At 45.0% G+C, this 17,337-nt stretch overlaps 1 protein-coding gene across 1 annotated transcript in view; it reads right to left on the bottom strand.

Annotated features, from left to right (window-relative positions):
• The window catches only part of Mnd1 (meiotic nuclear divisions 1), a 53,487-nt gene extending 38,035 nt beyond the window's left edge, over nt 1–15,452 (bottom strand). Inside the window, exons 1-4 of the mRNA XM_048424726.3 lie at nt 15,303–15,452; nt 8,148–8,213; nt 6,412–6,469; nt 2,608–2,756 (exon numbers count right to left, since the gene is read on the bottom strand). Of these exons, the coding sequence (XP_048280683.1) occupies nt 2,608–2,756; nt 6,412–6,469; nt 8,148–8,213; nt 15,303–15,305 (276 nt within the window). The 5' untranslated portion in view covers nt 15,306–15,452. The remainder of the gene's footprint in view (nt 1–2,607; nt 2,757–6,411; nt 6,470–8,147; nt 8,214–15,302) is intronic.
• Between the last annotated feature and the right edge of the window lie 1,885 nt (nt 15,453–17,337).

The raw sequence follows: 17,337 nt of genomic DNA, 5'->3' as shown, positions 1-17,337 counted from the left end.
CCTTGTTCGGACTTTTAGAGAAGGAGGCACAGGACATACTGCATACATGTTAGCATGCCCTAACTACCTATTCACACAGGACCTACTGTATATATGTCAGCATGCCCTCACTTCTGATTCACACAGGACCTACTGCATACATGTCAGCATGCCCTCACTTCCGATTCACACAGGACCTACTGCATACATGTCAGCATGCCCTCACTTCTGATTCACAGAGCTGTGTCAGGTTAAGTTTTGACCTACGACATCTAAGAACTAAAGAGAAGGTGTACTCAAAACTACACTCAACATCAACTCTCAGACCAGCAGGCCAGGAGTGAATTGATAGCAGCTGATTTATAGGATGATTTGGTAAATGTGGCTGATGTTGTCAATCTCTTAATCACATGGAGTTCCAAGAAAACCAGAGCAGTGGGAATAAGAACTCCCTATTCTTCAATCATTCAGTCTGCACATCAATTACCCTCAGTTTTGAAAAACTTACGTTCAAGCTACCAGCAAGACATTCTTGGTTACTTCTACTAAGATTGCCCATGTACCCACCCTTAGTTACTTAATGAACTATGAGAAGTCTTTTGGCCTTGTTAAGATAATGAGTTTCTGCCTTACACCATTGGCCAAGAAATGTGCAGTAAGTACCACTGTGCCCAGTTCAGACAGGACTGACCACCCACAGTGTGTGCTCACAGGCTCAATACGTTATTTGCTGAATGAAGAAAACACAATGCTTATTCTCAAGCAACGAAAATCAATTATCACTTGTCTAACACACTAACTTAATAGGCAAAAATTGTTAGTTTACATAAAAATGCAAAACCCAATATATCCTTACAAGAAACACATTGAACAGAAAATACAAAAACAAATATAAAGAAGTAGAAAGTACTAAGCAAATCTTGGCCAAAAAAAAAAAATGTCTTTCTACTTGGCCCCTGTGTCCAGGGGTTTCACATACACTGATTCAACCAGCTGGGGCTTGAAAACGCTCACAAGAAAATTCATCTGTGCTGAAGATGCACAGAATTTTAAGCTTTTGTCATCATTCCATAAACAAAATTGTCTACATAGAATTTACATTCATTAGGTAATAGTCTAGACATGACTGTGGCAAGTGGACTCTGGAAAGACCCACAGGTAGGGAGCTGAGGGAAACCTCTCGCAAAAAGTTAAAGATGTGAGGACCTCAGCCCAAGAGCTGAGAAAGTGCAAGTCCAGTGACTGGAGGACTGAGCTGTAGTCTCCAGGCGGGTGTTCAGATAGGAACCGCCCATGCTCCAGAACCAGGCTCCAAGGACAAGGCTCACACTTCTGGTCACCACTGCGCATGCTCCACAGCCCACCCCATAAAGCCCATCATCACCCCCTACTCTTGTTCTCTCCCCACTCACAGGCCGCCTTTCACACGTCACCACCGTACACCCCTCCCCTCCCACCCCCAAAAGAAAATCTCTCGTGTGAGATCTGTTACATGGTGTGATCTTTGCAGCATTCCTTGGTCCTCCTATCCTGGCAAAACACTTACAGCCCTGGATGCATCAGTGTTACTACAGCCTCAAAGATTTTGAGCCAGAGGTACCCACTCAAACCAGGCCTAGTTTTCAGACATACATCGGGGTTTGCTCCTTGGAGCTACACTGTCTGAGGTTACACTGTTGTGCACCTAGTAAAACGTAACAGAAGATCTAACCCACATTTATGAAAGACTGCAATGCAATGTATTTAGGGTATATTCAACCACAAGCAACAGAATAATTAAGAAAGGCAGAATTTCATAAAGTCTGAATCTCCTCGAGTAACGTGGAGCCCAGAGGTAGAGTGGTCCAAGGCTGGCAGGGTACCTCAAGATGCCTTCGAGGACCAAGAGTCTCACTTGGGCTCTGTCTCTGTTTGGAACAAGTCTTTAACCTCATATATATGCAGAGAGAGAGAGAGATTTTTAAGTAATAATACTTTTAACAAAATTAACTTCTTAATAGCACATTTAATACATTAACTCTCCCCCTCCCTGTTTCTCTGCAGTGTGTGCAGCATCACTTTGACTTGACTGTCCATGGTCTACTTTATTCCCCACATTTACTGCGTGTGAAAATCCACCTTGGTGACTTGTACGAGTCACTAGGTACCTCAAATCAAGGCATGAGCCTACTGACCATGACCCTGCTCCACTTCCTACAGCAGAAACCATCTTCCCTGCCCCAGGCTGTCTCCACCCATGTACTTGACCCCTCTAACACTCACCCTCGGATAGGCAAGGGGAAATTCTCCCCTTTTCTGGATGCTACAGAGAGATAAATTTCTAATCTTTGTATGATCTAAAACTGCCCTCCCAGAATCTATTGACTTTTTTTTAAAAAGAACTAAAATACTAGTTTATATACTATTTACTATAGTAATACTAACCATATAATAATGTAGAAAAATAAAAGATGAAGCATTCTAAGGTCATTTTATGTTTGTTATGTTTGAGGTGTTTGGGAATGAAACCCAGGGCCTTGTGCAAGCTAGGGAAGCACTGAGTTTAAGAGAAAGCACTGAAGGAGAACGGTGCTGGGAAGGCAGGTCGCTACCAAGCACGTCTCTCCAGGGCTGCAGAGCCCTCCTTACCTGGGAGTTCAGAGCCTCCAGCTTGCGTGTCCTGGCATGAAGAGCTTTGCTTGGAAAGGCCCAGTAGTAATTGGACGTCCCGATCCTCTCGCAGTCCACCAGGCCGTCGTCCACCAGGCTCTGAAGGACGTCCTTGACTGACATGGCAGCTGCGGGGAAACGTTTACAGACTCCATGGTAAGCAGCGTCACAGATAATTCAACAGGAGGTAATGGAGAGACATTTGCAGAGCACATCACAGTTAAGAGCTAAAAAAGAAAGATTAGAGCTTTTCAACAGGCATCTATATGTGCATAAAAGTGAGGCGACCAGGCTCTCAAAGGCAAACATCGCATGTCCGTCCGTCCGTCCTTCCTTCCTTCCTTTCATTTTTCAAAACAGGATTTCTCTGTAAAACAGTGCTGACTGTCCTGGAACTAGCTCCGTAGACCAGGCTGGCCTTGAACTCACAGAGATCTGCCTGCCAAGTGCTGGGATTAGAGGTGTGCACCACCATTGCCCAGCCGCATATCCTTTCTTATATGCAGATCTTGTGTGCTTATGCAAGAGCAAGCGTGGGTGGAGGTTATGGAATCAGAATGGAGCCCACGAGAGAAGGAAAAAGAAACCGTAGGAACGAAGGTGCAAGCAGGACTAGGGCACACAGCGGGCGCGGACAATCCTAGGAACCAAACTGGAGAACACGCTGCAATGCCAGAAGGAAATTGTTACTTGGTATGCTAATTTAAAAACAAAAGTGTTCTATAAATAATCATGCTCAAGATTTCAACTACAACTCCATTCTATTTTTTTTTTTTTTAGTACTATAGTTTGAGAGTAGAGCTTTGAACAGGAGATAAGTACTCTATGGCTAAGCCTGCCCCAGCCTTTCTAACTCTACTCTAAACTGAAGACAAACTAGAACAAACAGCATGCCTCCTGGACTACCAAATTAAAAACAGTCAAGACAGAAGAAAGGACCCAAAGATCTTTTCACGGGTGTGACATATGGAAGCATGTATCTAAACCTTAGGCACGTGGCTTTCCTTTCTGAAGATATTTCGCTTTTTTAAACTCAGTCACACAGCAGAAAGATGAACATACATGTTTGTCACTCAGCCACACAGCAGAAAGATGAACATACATGTTTGTCACTCAGCCACACAAGAGAAAGATGGATATACATGTTTGTCACTCAGTCACACAGCAGAAAGATGGATATACATGTCTGTCACTCAGTCACACAGAAGAAAAACATACATACATGTTTGTCACTCAGCCACACAGAAGAAAGACATACATACATGTCTGTCATTCAGTCACACAGCACAAAGATGGACATACATGTTTGTCAAAGCATTTTTAACATCAGCAAAGGACACTGGAAACTAGCCCAATAATTGGCTTTCTGAAAACACAATGCAGTGCTATACAGCAAAGCTAACGATATGGATAGACACATGTTGCACATACAGAATGCAGTGCTATACAGCAAAGCTAACGATATGGATAGACACATGTTGCACATACAGAATGCACACTACAGAGAAGTGAAAAGAGTATGTATTAATGTGATCAGTGTTCAGATGGCGCATAGCGGACGAATTTTACTTTCTTATTTATTTCTCCCCAAAAATAAACGTGTATTGCCTTCAGCTAAGGAAACTAAAAGTTGTGACAACTCAAACAATACACAAATTAGTGCCAATAGTTACAGCTAAGACTTAACGTCAGAATCTATTAATAATGCTTACTTTCTATATACCAAAAGCCATATCCCCATTTTAATATTTAAGTTTTCCCTAGAGCAGATCTCTAGCTATAAAACTTATTTAAGATTTAAAGAACTATTAAATAAAATTGACACCAAATGTGCAGAGCATTCAACTCTACTCATAAAGTCCAACCTGAAATGAAATTCAAAGGATTCTAAAGATAAAAGAGTCGGCCATGAGGCTCCGCGACAGAGCACTGCCTAGCAGGCAGAGCCCTGGGTCCGACCCAACTCTGAGAAGACATGGAAAGTGAGCGTGAGCTGGCCAAGCCTTTCCTGAGAGCGACTTAAGAAGACGGCTGAAGCTTGAGAGCTGCGTGAGCCTTTGTCTCTGCTCTGCCTCTGCAGACATAGTCTGACTACGCGCCAGGAGAGGGAAGGGAAATGCACCAACAGAGCTTTCCTTTGCTTGGGTTCCATAACCAAGCCCCACAGACAGGCTTACCCAGTGGTTAAGACAGTGCCAGGAAGCGCTGGCTTGAGAAGGCTGAGGCCCTGTGTTCAGCTGCATAGTTTCAGCAACCATGGCAAGACAGCACCCAATTCAGTTACTGTTGAGGATCTCTGCCTGCTGTGTGGACAGCCTGTGTTCTTGTTATGGGTGGCTTTTCCTCTGGAGACATACACAAAGATCTCTCTCTCTCCTCCCCTCCCCCGTCTTAAAATCAGCGCCCCATTATTAAAACCTCACATAGCCATTTGTTTCCACATGGTGACTGTGACAGTCTCTCACCGTGGAGCTCAAGCTAACTCAAACTCATGCTTTCCGAGTGTTGGGACTACATACGTGTATCACTCACTCAGCCTTTAAGGCCCTGGTAAAGGGTTGGAAAGAGAGAGGCCACATATGAACTGGGGAGAACACAGTTCAGCTCAGAGCAGAGAGACTGCTATTTAGACAGTATTGTAGTAGCAGTACTCATAGACTACCTAGATGGTCAACAATAGGTGACTGGCTAAGCAAGTCTGATGGGTGGTCCCAGGCTGGAATTGGTCATGTGCAGGTGATATGCTGTATAAAGAAGATACACAGGTAAGATCAGCTCAGCGGCGGAGTACTAGCCCGAAAACGGTGAGGCCCTGGGTCAATCCCCTGCATACCCACTCCCCCAACACACACAATAGCTATAAACACAAAACTGCATATGCAGATGGTTTCCTCTCAGAATGACAGGTCCTTACATATATACTGACAAAAGTGCAAAATGTGCAAATGCTCACAGTTCTAAAGTTTCTTAGAACAGAAAAAGGACAGCCTTTCTTCCTCAGCTCGGCAAGGGGAGCTGCTCTGCTCTACCTGCCTCCTCTGAAGCTGTCTGCCAGGTATTCTGCCACAGCAATGGAAATCTGACTAGCACACGAACACCACTAAAATCAAGGATCCTGTACTTCAGTCTCCGAGGGAACCAACCCTGCCTGTACTTTCTTTCTTTCTTTTTTTTTTTTTTTAAGATTTACTTATATATTTATTATGTATACAGTGTTCTGCCTGCATGTATGCCTGCACACCAGAAGAGGGCACCAGATCTCATTACAGATAGTTGTGAGCCACCATGTGGTTGCTGGGAATTGAACTCAGGACCTCTGGAAGAGCAGTCAGTGCTCTTAACCACTGGGCCACCTCTCCAGCCCCCCCTTCCTATACTTTTCATGTCAACTTCCTGCCTCTAGAGCTGAGAGAAAGGAAGTTTAAGTTTTCATAGTCACAGTAAACTCTTGATACAGCCTCATGAAACTGATATACTATGTAAAGATACCAAATCACATTTGACAAATACTACAAAATAGGTGAAACAATCTTTCTTTATTTTGAAATAAACTATAAAATAAGTGTAGATGAATAAATGTACATGTGTTCCCCTTTTAATTGTTCTAGGGCAGAAGGTCCAAACACAGGAACTGACTGATGGCCAAGAAGTATCATATGGGGCTTTTACAAATATACTCACATCTAGATTTTTGCACTGACAATAAAGGGAAATACCATGGCGGAAAAGACTAAGTCCTGGGTTCCCCAAGTCCCCATCACCCACCATCTCTTTAATACTTACTGATGCCTTTCTCTTTGGGAGCGATCTTCTCCAGGTCTTTTAGTTGGAATACATCTTTCTAGTTAAGAGGGTTTAAAAAGATGAAAAACACATAATTATTTTCTTCTGTTTATCTGTGCTTACCATAACCATGTTCATAAAACACAGCATCAAAAAGACATGTCTACAAATGAACACTCATTCAGTGTCCCACAGAATTAAGATGGACACACTTCCACAGGAACACAGACGTCCGTGCAGGGCTGGACAACAACGGCAGAGCCAGCTTCTCACTGAAGCAGGAAGACTAACCCTGGAAGCCAATCTGTGACATCAGATAACGAGCTGCTCTGATGCTCTGATATTAAGAAAACCAATAAATATCGAGCAGGAGAGAAGGCTCTGTGGTTAAAAGCTTCTCTTGCAGAGGACCCTAGTTCAGTTCCTAATTCCTTCATGAGTTCCTAAGGAAGGAGTTCCTAATCTCCTTCAGGAGATCTGGTGCCCCCTTTTGACCTCTGTGGGCACCAAGCACACATATGGTACACATACATACTTTCAGGCCAACACTCACGCACATAAAAAATTTTAAAATAACAAATCTTTAAAAAAAAAAAAAAGAAAAGAAAAGAGAAGGAAAGAAAGAGAAAAAGAAAGGAAGGAAAGAAAGAGACAGAGAGGAAAGAAGAAAGAAAAGAAAAGAAAAGAAAAGAAAAGAAAAGAAAAAAGAAAAGAAAAGGGGAACAAAACAGGCTCAGTGATGGGAGGATTGCTTTGGAGCAGAATTTTGAGGCCAGCCTGGGCAATATAAAAAGGTCATACCTTAAAAAGGAAAGAAGGAAGGAAGGGATGGAGGGAAGTAAGAAGGGAGGGTAGGGAGAGGGGAAATGAGGGAGGGAAAGAGACCAACGAAAACAGAGGGAAAAGTGCTTTACTTGGTATGTCTCATGCTCCAGTGATTTACCAGTTGTAACTAAAAGTTACAGACAACTGTCAAAGTTGGTTTTTATCTAAGGTTTTATGAAGCAGCCAACTCTACGTGACAGAAAGCTGTCCCGCTCCTGAGTGTCTCAATCACTCACGCGCGCGCACACACACACACACACACACACACACACACACACACACACACGTGCGCGCGCACGTGCACACACACACACACACACACACACACACGCACACACGTACACATACAGCATTACAGGGAAAATACACATTCAGAGTATTTATTTAATCTGGCGGCTGGGGACAGTCTTTGCTGACCGCCCCTTTTCTCAGTGGTGACTGGTACCAGGACAGCAGAGTGACACCGTCTGGGGAGACTAATGCACCAGCAGCTGGGAAGAGGCACCGTGACTGGCGGGGTGGAGAGCCGTTGCTTTCTAAGTAAACTGAAAAAGCACATCAATTGGATGGAGACCACGTCTGCTGCTGAAGTTGGAAAACCTGCACTAAAGCCTGGGGATGGCCAGCACCCAGGCAGCACTCGGGAAATACGGTGAGCATTTCAGGAAAGGAGGCCATAATCAATACATAACTCAGAGAGAGAATTCCAGTCTACAGGGCGTTTAGGATCCACAGCTCAGAAGAGCCGAAAACACTGGAAAATTCTATCTGCCCCGTAAGAACCACAGCAGTACGGGTGTCTAACAAAATGAGACACTGAGCTACATCACAGAAAAGCATACAGCATACTGCAAAAATACATTTACTGTAAAAATTACACAGAACACTAACAACATTAGGGGATGACTGACCGTCTCAAAAAATAGCTCCATCATTCGGGTCCTTTTTTCTTCCGCACTTAGTCCTTTCTTCTTTGACTGAAGCATAAAACACAAATCAACAAAAGTCACCATTTCAAAACCTCATTTTACAACAATTTGGCATTAAATGTTATCTTAAAAGTTATGTGATTTTTTCTACTATCCACAGGCTTTCACTTTCCAAGCCTGGCCTACCGGCTTCCACCAGCTCTTTAAGTCTGGGCTGCTCTTCCCTACACACACAGCGACAGCAACAATATTTTGTGGAAATTCTACTTTGTTTTAGTTTCTGCTTTTTTTGAGACAGGGTTTCTCTGTGTAGCCCTGCTGTCCTCAGAATAGCCGGGGCTGGCCTTGACCTCAGCAAGCTACCCACTCTGCTTCCCAGTGCTGGGATTAAAGGTGTGTGTCACTGTACCCTTTAAAGAAGTTTGGCATTTACAAAATGAACCAATGAGAAGCCACTGTATCAACTTTCAAAAGAAATAGACAGTCCCTTATAACCAATTAACAGCTACACACACAGATTGTTGCATAAATACCGGGAAGGAATCGATTAGTCCCACCTGGGGATCTGGTAAGCTGAGAAGTGGGACGGGGCATTGTGCAGACCCCACGGGCAGTGTGAGGGACACGAAGTCAAGCACTGAAGTTAAGCACTGAGACATGTACTGCACAGACTGTGAGAGGGGAGAAAAGGACGATAGAATTCAAAAGGCGTCCAGCGTAGATTGCCAGAGACAAGGTTCCAGTTTATATCCCACATAGTTAACAACTCTCTGGGAAATAACAATGATACCAAGCTTGCATTTCTTAGGGCTAACAGGGTGACAGGATTAGAGCTGAGCTGGAATGTGAGACACAGTAGCAGGGGCTAGAGAGCGGCGGTTACAAACCAGAGGACACGGTCCAATCCCCAGCAGTCATGCGCTGGCCCTGCAACTCCAGTCCTAGGACATCTGTCCCCCTCTTCTGGCCTCCCTGGGCCCTAGGCACACACACGGTGTACAGACATACAGACAGGCAGAACACCCATTCGCATACATTTTTTCAATATTTTAACTGAAAGAAAATGAATAGTGGCAGCCGTGTGCAGGCTGTAAGAAAATCCTATCCACATAGAAAACGGAAGCCTGTAATCCCTATAAATCTATCACATTTGAAAACATGATGATCAGTATGTAACTGAAATACCTAATTCTTATGTATATTATACACAGTACATATTAACTTACATTCAAATTAAACAAAAAGAGGAGCCAAATTTCTTTAATGCAAAAAATTGCAAGAAAAATAAAAACAATATGAGAAACATTGTCATTTGGGGTTTATTTGTTGTTTATTTGGGAGTGAGGTGCTATGGACCATGTATAGCGGTCAGAAGAAAATGAAGTTGGTCTCCTTCCTCTATGCGGCTCCAGGGATGGAACTCAGGTGGTCAGGCTTAGCAACCAGCACTGTTACCAATGCACCATCTCACCGGCCCTAAATTTAAGTGTTCTTCATCCTCAAAAACTGCACAGGATCACGTTGTGTTTCCTTGGTAACCAGAAACAAGTGTCTGAGGACTTGTGAGACAGGATAGCTCATTCAGTCTGAGGATTCTGTAGACATAAGAGCTAGTCTTTCGGCTTCCACCCCCTAATATCTGATCCTGGTTTTTATTATTAAGACCAATTAGAATTTGCACTACAATATATATTCTATGGGAGTGCCCAGCCTAAGACGTTTCCAGGGACTTTCTGAAGCTATTTTGAGTTGTTTATTTCCTGTCTTAATTTAATGAGCTTTCCAACAGAAGTGTTTCACATCGAGGATTATGTTGGGGTTAAGCCCCACTAAACCTCTCAGGATTCAGAAGGATTGCTACAGTAGGTGAAACCTGACAATAAGGTCTGAGGGTAAACAAATCAGCTCACAGAAGTCTTTTTATCAAGTCCCATTTATTCTCTCTGTGCTCTCTCTAATGCTCCCTTGATGTTCCCCTTTCTATGACCCTCAATGTTCCTCGCTGTCCTACCCATCCCCAAGGTTCCAGTTTATATCCCACGTAGTTAACAACTCTCTGGGAAATAACAATGATACCAAGCTTGCATTTCTTAGGGCTAACAGGGTGGATAAAAGACTGACAAGGCAGGTGCCTTACTCTCAGAAGGGGCGTGGCTATGGAGCTCCCCAGTGACACCCAGAGGATTAGGATGGAGCTTGGCTCCCAGGCTAAGCATCCTGGTGCTGTATCTGCTGGCACCCAGGTGAGAAGGAATTTCTTTCTCTGGGGCTGGTTTAGCAACCCAAGCTTTTTTCCTGTATATTTTAGGGGTAAAGGTACAAACAGTTAATTTCCTAGATTAAGAAGACCTTGTATCAGATGAAAGGTGAAGAAAAACACAGACTATTAATAGCTTGTTAGGGTAGAGCAGAGGCCAGTAGGTTATATTCTTCTGAGTTCGCTATTAGAGAATCCAGAGTCATCCAGACCTGTTTATCAATAAGAGCAGACAGCAGATACACTGTTTCTCAGCTCAGGGCTCCTTTCCTGTTAATAAGGATAATTGTGGGGCTCTAGCTTTATGTAGATTTGACTAGGAGAATAAAGGTTTGGCGGAGCAAAGCTTTCACACCAGAGCCCCACGATGTGGCAGAGGTCATCCAGTTGTCCACACAGAAAGAAGTTACCTCATCGAATGATTTATATACTGCTGGGGTATTTCGGGATGATCCATTACATCTGTCATGGCAGCAGATGCACCTCCCCTTAGAGCACTGGTTCTCAATCTTCCCAGTGCTGTGACCCTTTAACAGTTCCTCCTATTGTTGTGACCCCAACCATAAAATGATTCATTGTTATTTCATAATTGTAATTTTTCCACTGTTATGAATTGCAATGTAAATATCTGATATGTAGGATATCTGACATGCAGCCCCTATGAAGGGTGGTTTGGTCCCCCAAGGGTTGTGACCCACAGGCTGAGAATTGCTGCCTTAGACCACACTGCTGCTTCACCGCCATGTGAATATCCTGCCCTAAAACCCCCTGTTTTACCTCCCTTTCCACATTCAATGTCTTAAAGAGTTTCTCCAAGATGGGAAGTTTTAACTTTGGAGGAAATTACTACACAGATACAGGAAAATAAGCTGCCTGTTAAGATATAATAAGATAAAGATTGATTCTGTCCAACCAAAAACCCCATCAGAAAGAATCATTCTCTAACACTCGAAAAAAGGACCTTGGGATACCATTCTGTATTTCTTCTGGCAAAGCTAGGAACTCACTCGTGTCCACAGCAGCAATACTATGTTGTGTGTCTTGATGAGCATGTTTGTAGACGTAAGCAGCCTCCAAGTTCTTGTACTTCTGTTCTTCTGAAGCACAGCAGTCCCCAGGGATCCACACTGAGCCCTTCCTCTCCTCAAATCTCCTTTGATCTCATCTTCTTTAATTTTAATTAACACTTGTGATGAGACCACAGATGCTGGTCTGGCCCTGGCGACTCCTGAACTTCCCTCTCATGTATCTACCTGCCTGCTGGACAGACTTCAAACTCCAGTGGTCCAAATGAGCCCATCCTCTCCTACACACCCCAAACCTGGAGTCTCAGACACACTTTTTACCTATGCCAAAGGCCCAGCAGGCATCCTAGGGGCCTTCATCTCTTTACCAACTACCAAGTTCTGTCAACACTGGCTCTTAAATACTCTCTAACACAGTGCTTCTCAGCCTTCCTAATCTGAGACCTTTAATACAGTTCCTCATGTGGTGATCTCAACCATAAAATTATTTTCCTCCCTACTTAATAACTGTAATTTTGCTACTGTTATGAATTGTAACATAAAAATCTGTTTTCCAATGGTCTTAGGCGACCCCTGATAAGGTCATTTGACCCCCAAAGGAGTCGTGACCCACAAGTTGAGAGCCACTGCTCTATTATGTCCTGCCTGGCCTGCTTCTGTCTAGATTCAAGCCTTCACTGGCTATCTCCTGCAGTCTGTCCTCAACTGCCTAAACACACTTTGGCCTCGTCCTCGAATGGAGAAACAAATCTGACTACACAGTCCCTTGTTTCAAACCTTGTGAATGTCCCAATCCTCCTAAGGATCCAAGCACCTCACAGGGTATAGAAGACCTGCAATCACCTGACCCCAACCTACTGCTTTGAGTAACTCCCCACCCCACCCCAATTTACCAAAACAAGATGAAACACTGAGAAATTTGAAATATAATAATAATAATAATAAATTATTTCTAGAATTCTCTACTGAAAGCATTCTATCATTTCTGTGCCCTGTAAAAAGATGTCCCTCTATGTAAAACATCTCCGCTCCAACACCCACCATACTGCAACAGGTCTCCCAAAGCCTAGTGTGGGCCTTCTCTCCTGAAAACCTTCCCTCCGCTGCCCTCACAGGCTGAGCGTGTGTTCCCAGGACACACTTGCATCCCATCACTGACTGCACTGAAGAGAGAAGTCTGTTTCTCTCAGCAGACTGAGAAAATTCAGACTATCTACTGCCCGTTGCCCTCTGTGGGATTAGCAAGCCGGGCAAGTCAGACAGAGCAGACATACGGCCAGCCCTGAACATCAGGACCACAGCCAGTAAAAGCGTCCACCCTACAACTCCAAGGTGCTCGAGCTCAGAAGCCCACAGCACTCCTAAACATATAATCCACGGTGTAGTCAGTATCAGGAAGCTGGTGGTCATCGCCTTGCTAGCAGAGAGAAAGCAGAGCACTCTCAGTGAGGCAGACAAGCCCCAGGAAGCTACGCAGAACTGCTGTTAGTTAGAACCCAGGGGTGTTTTATGACCCCTTCCACACAGCTCTCTTGCAGTATCTGAGGCCATCATGAAGTTCACACCCAGGTAAGCTTCCCATACCAGTGGGCATCAAACCACCACACATGTGCTCATCTTAGGGACTTCAAAAGGCTACCCTGTATGAGCTGAGCTGCAATGCTGATGATGCGCCTAGGCACGCGCCTTTAAAAAATATCCTCAGTTGCTTCGACTTGCTTGTCTCACTAGACTCCCAGGGCTGGCAGGGGCTGTGTGGAGAAGTGGCAATCTCCTTAGGGTGTGATACCCGTGCATGGCTCTATTACATGGACCTGACTGGGTCAGAAAGGGAATGAAATATAGACAGGATAGACAAAAGAATGCTCAAACAGAAGGCTGGGATTGGTGCTCTGGGCTCTTGGTGGAGAAACTATGGCACTCCAGAAGCCCAATGTGTTCCTTACAGAGTTGAGCAGAGAGGCAGATGGCTGCATACAGAGGGGTATTGCATACAGATAAACAAGAGGACAGGGTTATTACACACATCTGAACAAGGAGGCAGGATTTGCTAATCTTGGTAGCCAAGAAACAGCCTCTGCGGGCGAGCAGTCCTCAAGCCATAAACACCAGAAGGGAATAAAGTACAGTGCACATTCCCCACACACGCTGACAAATCGTGCTCTGGGTCTCCCAGGGAAGACTTTGCCATCCTCTCTGCCTGAGGCTATGGGGCCTTTGGTGTGGCCATGTTTACCAACAACACATCCACTCAGGACTTCCCTCATTCAAGTCTCCCACAGCTCCCTACATTAGGGCTTTACTGTGTGGCTACATCAGGAGAAAAAAAAGAAGCCAAATCTGGGAGCAAGCCTCCTTTTTAAATATTGTTATTTAAAAAGAGTTCCTGGGAAGTCCTTTGCAATTCCCAGAGGCAAACAAGGAGAAGCTGAAGGAATGTTCTGAGGAACACAGCTTACAAGGCTCTTACTACCCGACAAATATAAAATCATTCCAGGAAGGCAGATGAATTGTTTACATGACTTTCAGGCTGTTTCATTTCTTTCTATTTTATAAGTTACTACGAGCCACATCTGGAAACCACTGAGGTCGGATTTAAAGTACCTAATGTAAAGAGAGCACCCTACTGACACTAGAGACTTCCGCAAGAAAAATAAAAAGGGCTCAGTACTTAAAACTGGAGGAGGGTGGGTAAAACGGGGATGCCTTCCTATTACTCAGGGGACCCAAAGCCACCCGAGGTCTATGACACTTCCTATCTGAGCGAAGGGCTTCAAGGCACTTTTTAGAGACTTGTACCTAGAGTCTTCCTAATATCAACCCTGTTGGTCATTTGTAATAACATTTTGAAAGCTAAAAAGATGACATGTCACTCTCAAGGTTGACTTTTCTCCAATTTCAAACTAGGCCTACGCTTAATATTGTTTACAAAATAAGCCCAGTCAAATCAAAATAGTTATTAATCCAGGATTAGCAAAGAAGCCGAAAGCTTAACTTTGAACAGAATAACTCTGAACTCTTTTCCTGATCATATATAAAAAAATAATAGCAAGTACCTATGTGAAGAGTTAACAGCCATTAAATCCCTTGGCAGTAGGCAACGGCCCTATAAAGAGGGTTGGCCGGCACATCAATAATGAATAAATAGTTCATTGTAGTCGGGTACTTTAATTCTACAAAGCGAAACTTGATAGCACGAAGTACTGGTAACACGGTTGTTTTGAGCCATTTTATGCCCAGGTGGCCCGGTTGTTAGTTCAACCACAAAGAAGCCGTTATCAGTTATAATCACAGCTGGGCAAGTTTCTTCAAACAAATGCCCTACAACCTCGTCCACCCTTTGTAACGGCTACTTAACTAAATTAAGATATTAAAATCTCGGGTCCTTTAACGACACATTGATACTCTGTCGCCTGAAGCGGAAAGGATGGCGCGAAACTTTGAAGGTGGATGAAAATGATCCAATGGGCAGAAAGTCATTAAGTTCGGAAAGATAACGGGGGCGGGGGCGGGGGCGGGGGGCTGCGCGGGCCGCCGCTCGGGATGAAGGGGAGCGCCGTGCCCGGCCTGCACGAGGCCCCGGGTTCTAATCCCAGCCGAACCAAAGGACACTGAAAACTTCAGCGTCAACTCAGCCCCACGGGCGGCGTGGGGCTCTCGGACAGGCGCCGCGGGCCTGCCCCACTCGCCGGGCTTCGGGCTTTGGTTCCGAAACGTTCCGGTTCAGACCGAGCGTAGCGCAGGCCGCCGCCAAGGCTCGGGCGCTGCAGGAGGAGAGGGGCCTGGCCGGGATCCCACCGCGCCGCCGGCCGCCTCCCCGAAGCTCGGAGGTGCGCGCGTGGTGCTCGCTCTTACCATGGTGCAAAGCGCGGCAAACCGCGGCAAACCGCGGCCTCTCCGTTTGACTCTGGCGCCGACAGTCGCGTGGGGTGGGGAGGGCGGAGGAAGAACCGGGGCGGTCGCGACGACCCCTAGCGGCCCTCGAGGGCTGCGGGAGGAACGGGGCCGGGGCGGGGCCTGGGAAGATGGGCAGGACGGGGAGAGGAGGAGCCTGGGATGATGGACAGGGCAGTGAGGGGCGGGGCCTTGGATGACGGACAGGACGGTGAGGGGCGGGGCCTGGAATGATGGGGAAGGCGGGGAGAGGAGAAACCTGGGATGATAGACAGGGCGATAAGGGGGCGGGACCTGGGGTGATGGGCAGGGCTGGGAGAGGAGGAGCCTGAGATGGGCTGGAGCGCTGAGACCAAAGGGACCTGCTGGGTTGGGGAGCATGAACGCGGAATGGAAAAGTCCGGGGCTGGGGTGCCCTTCCCCTGCCTCAGGGGTTGCAGAGTTGTTTGCCACGTAAGTGTTCAATGTGACTTTTGTTTTTCTGTGTGAAAGGCAACTTTGAGTCTTCGCTTTTAAGTGGGTTTTTTGGGCTTAAAAAAAAAATGGGGATTTGTCTGCAGGAAACGAGTACGTTTATAAAAGAAATTCTTTCTTTAATTTTTTTTATTACTTTTCGAGACAGGATTTCTCTGTGTATTCCTGGGTGCCCTGGAACTTACTTTGTAGACCAAACTGGCTTTGAATGAAAGCGGAGTGCCACCGCTCCTAGCCTTAGAAGAAATCTTATACGCAGTGGTGCAGATATTCTGTATTGTGAGTGAATCGTAAGTATTCTGGTTCTAACCAGTTAAGTATGACTGGTTGTAAGAACTTAAGCAGAGAGTAAATGGGAGCTTTCTAAATTATTTGTAGCAACTACTGGTGAATCTGTCTCCCCGAGTTTCATTAAAATCATAGTTCCATATGATGAAGTAAAGGTGAGTAGCAAAAACGTCCAAAGCTCCTACAAAGGAGAACTAGGTTAGTGTAAGTATGAATCATCAAAACCTACTTGCCATATTCACACCGTGACAACAGGCATAGGTGACCCTGTCAGTTATGAGGCACGGAGCTTCCATCACAGACGTTACTAACACTCCCCTATGACTGTTGATTTGCTCTGTATTTCAGTTATTATTTTGAGATTTTTTTTTCAACCCTGGGATTCCAGGTCAGGGCTTCCTGACAGCAAGTGCTTTCTGTCACTATTATTATTGTTGTCATTGTTGTTATCTTAGTGAAAATCAGCTTTATGATATCAAGTAACAACGATATACAAAGACACACGCAGTTTTGGTCCTTTCCTCTCAAGTAGAACTGAAATCTGTGTACAGTCTTAGTAGGGAAGTCTTCCAGGTGTTTGTTGCGTTTGGTGGTTTGCTCTTCTGTACACATAATGTATGCATTTTAAAGACAGACTTCGAAGGACAGAGTCACCTAATATTTGAGCAAAATGGCAATTAATTAGAACTTATGCTGTATGGCAAGCAGACCAGCAAAGGACTGAAATGGGCTGCGTTAAGGTCCCCAGAGTTGTGTGAACTTCTGGAAGCAGACAAGACAATCTGGGTGCTCAGCAGAGCAGGGCAGCAGGGGATCCTTGTCTCTGGAAGGCAGGCAGTTTGCTTCTGACTTCTTCATGCGTACCTTTTAAATCCATGCTTTAAAAGGACCCAAGTCATTCCTGAGTACTTAAAATACAAATCCTTATAAATGAGCTGGAAAATTTCTCCCCCACCTTTGGATTCAGGTTGTGGGTCTGGTATGCCATGGGAGGGAAACGTAGGATTAACTGATTTGAAAACAAGAGTTTTTATCTAAGAGGCACTGTCTCATCAAATATGGAAACCTTCCCAGCTAACTAGGAGGCTAGAACCCAGCACTCCATCCCCAACCAGTCTTCAGGCCAAGTGATAACTCCTTTCATTTCTCAGTAGTGCCCTTGTGCCTTGCATAGACTGCTCTCATCTCTGTCCCCAATTATTCTGTGATGGCTAGCATGTCCACAGACTTGCTC

Source organism: Myodes glareolus, chromosome 20 (assembly GCF_982192425.1).
Source record: "Myodes glareolus chromosome 20, mMyoGla1.1, whole genome shotgun sequence".
NCBI classification, from domain to species: Eukaryota; Metazoa; Chordata; class Mammalia; order Rodentia; family Cricetidae; genus Myodes; species Myodes glareolus.
The sequence above is the reverse complement of the archived record's forward strand: the minus strand, read 5'-3'. Positions and strand labels throughout refer to the sequence as shown.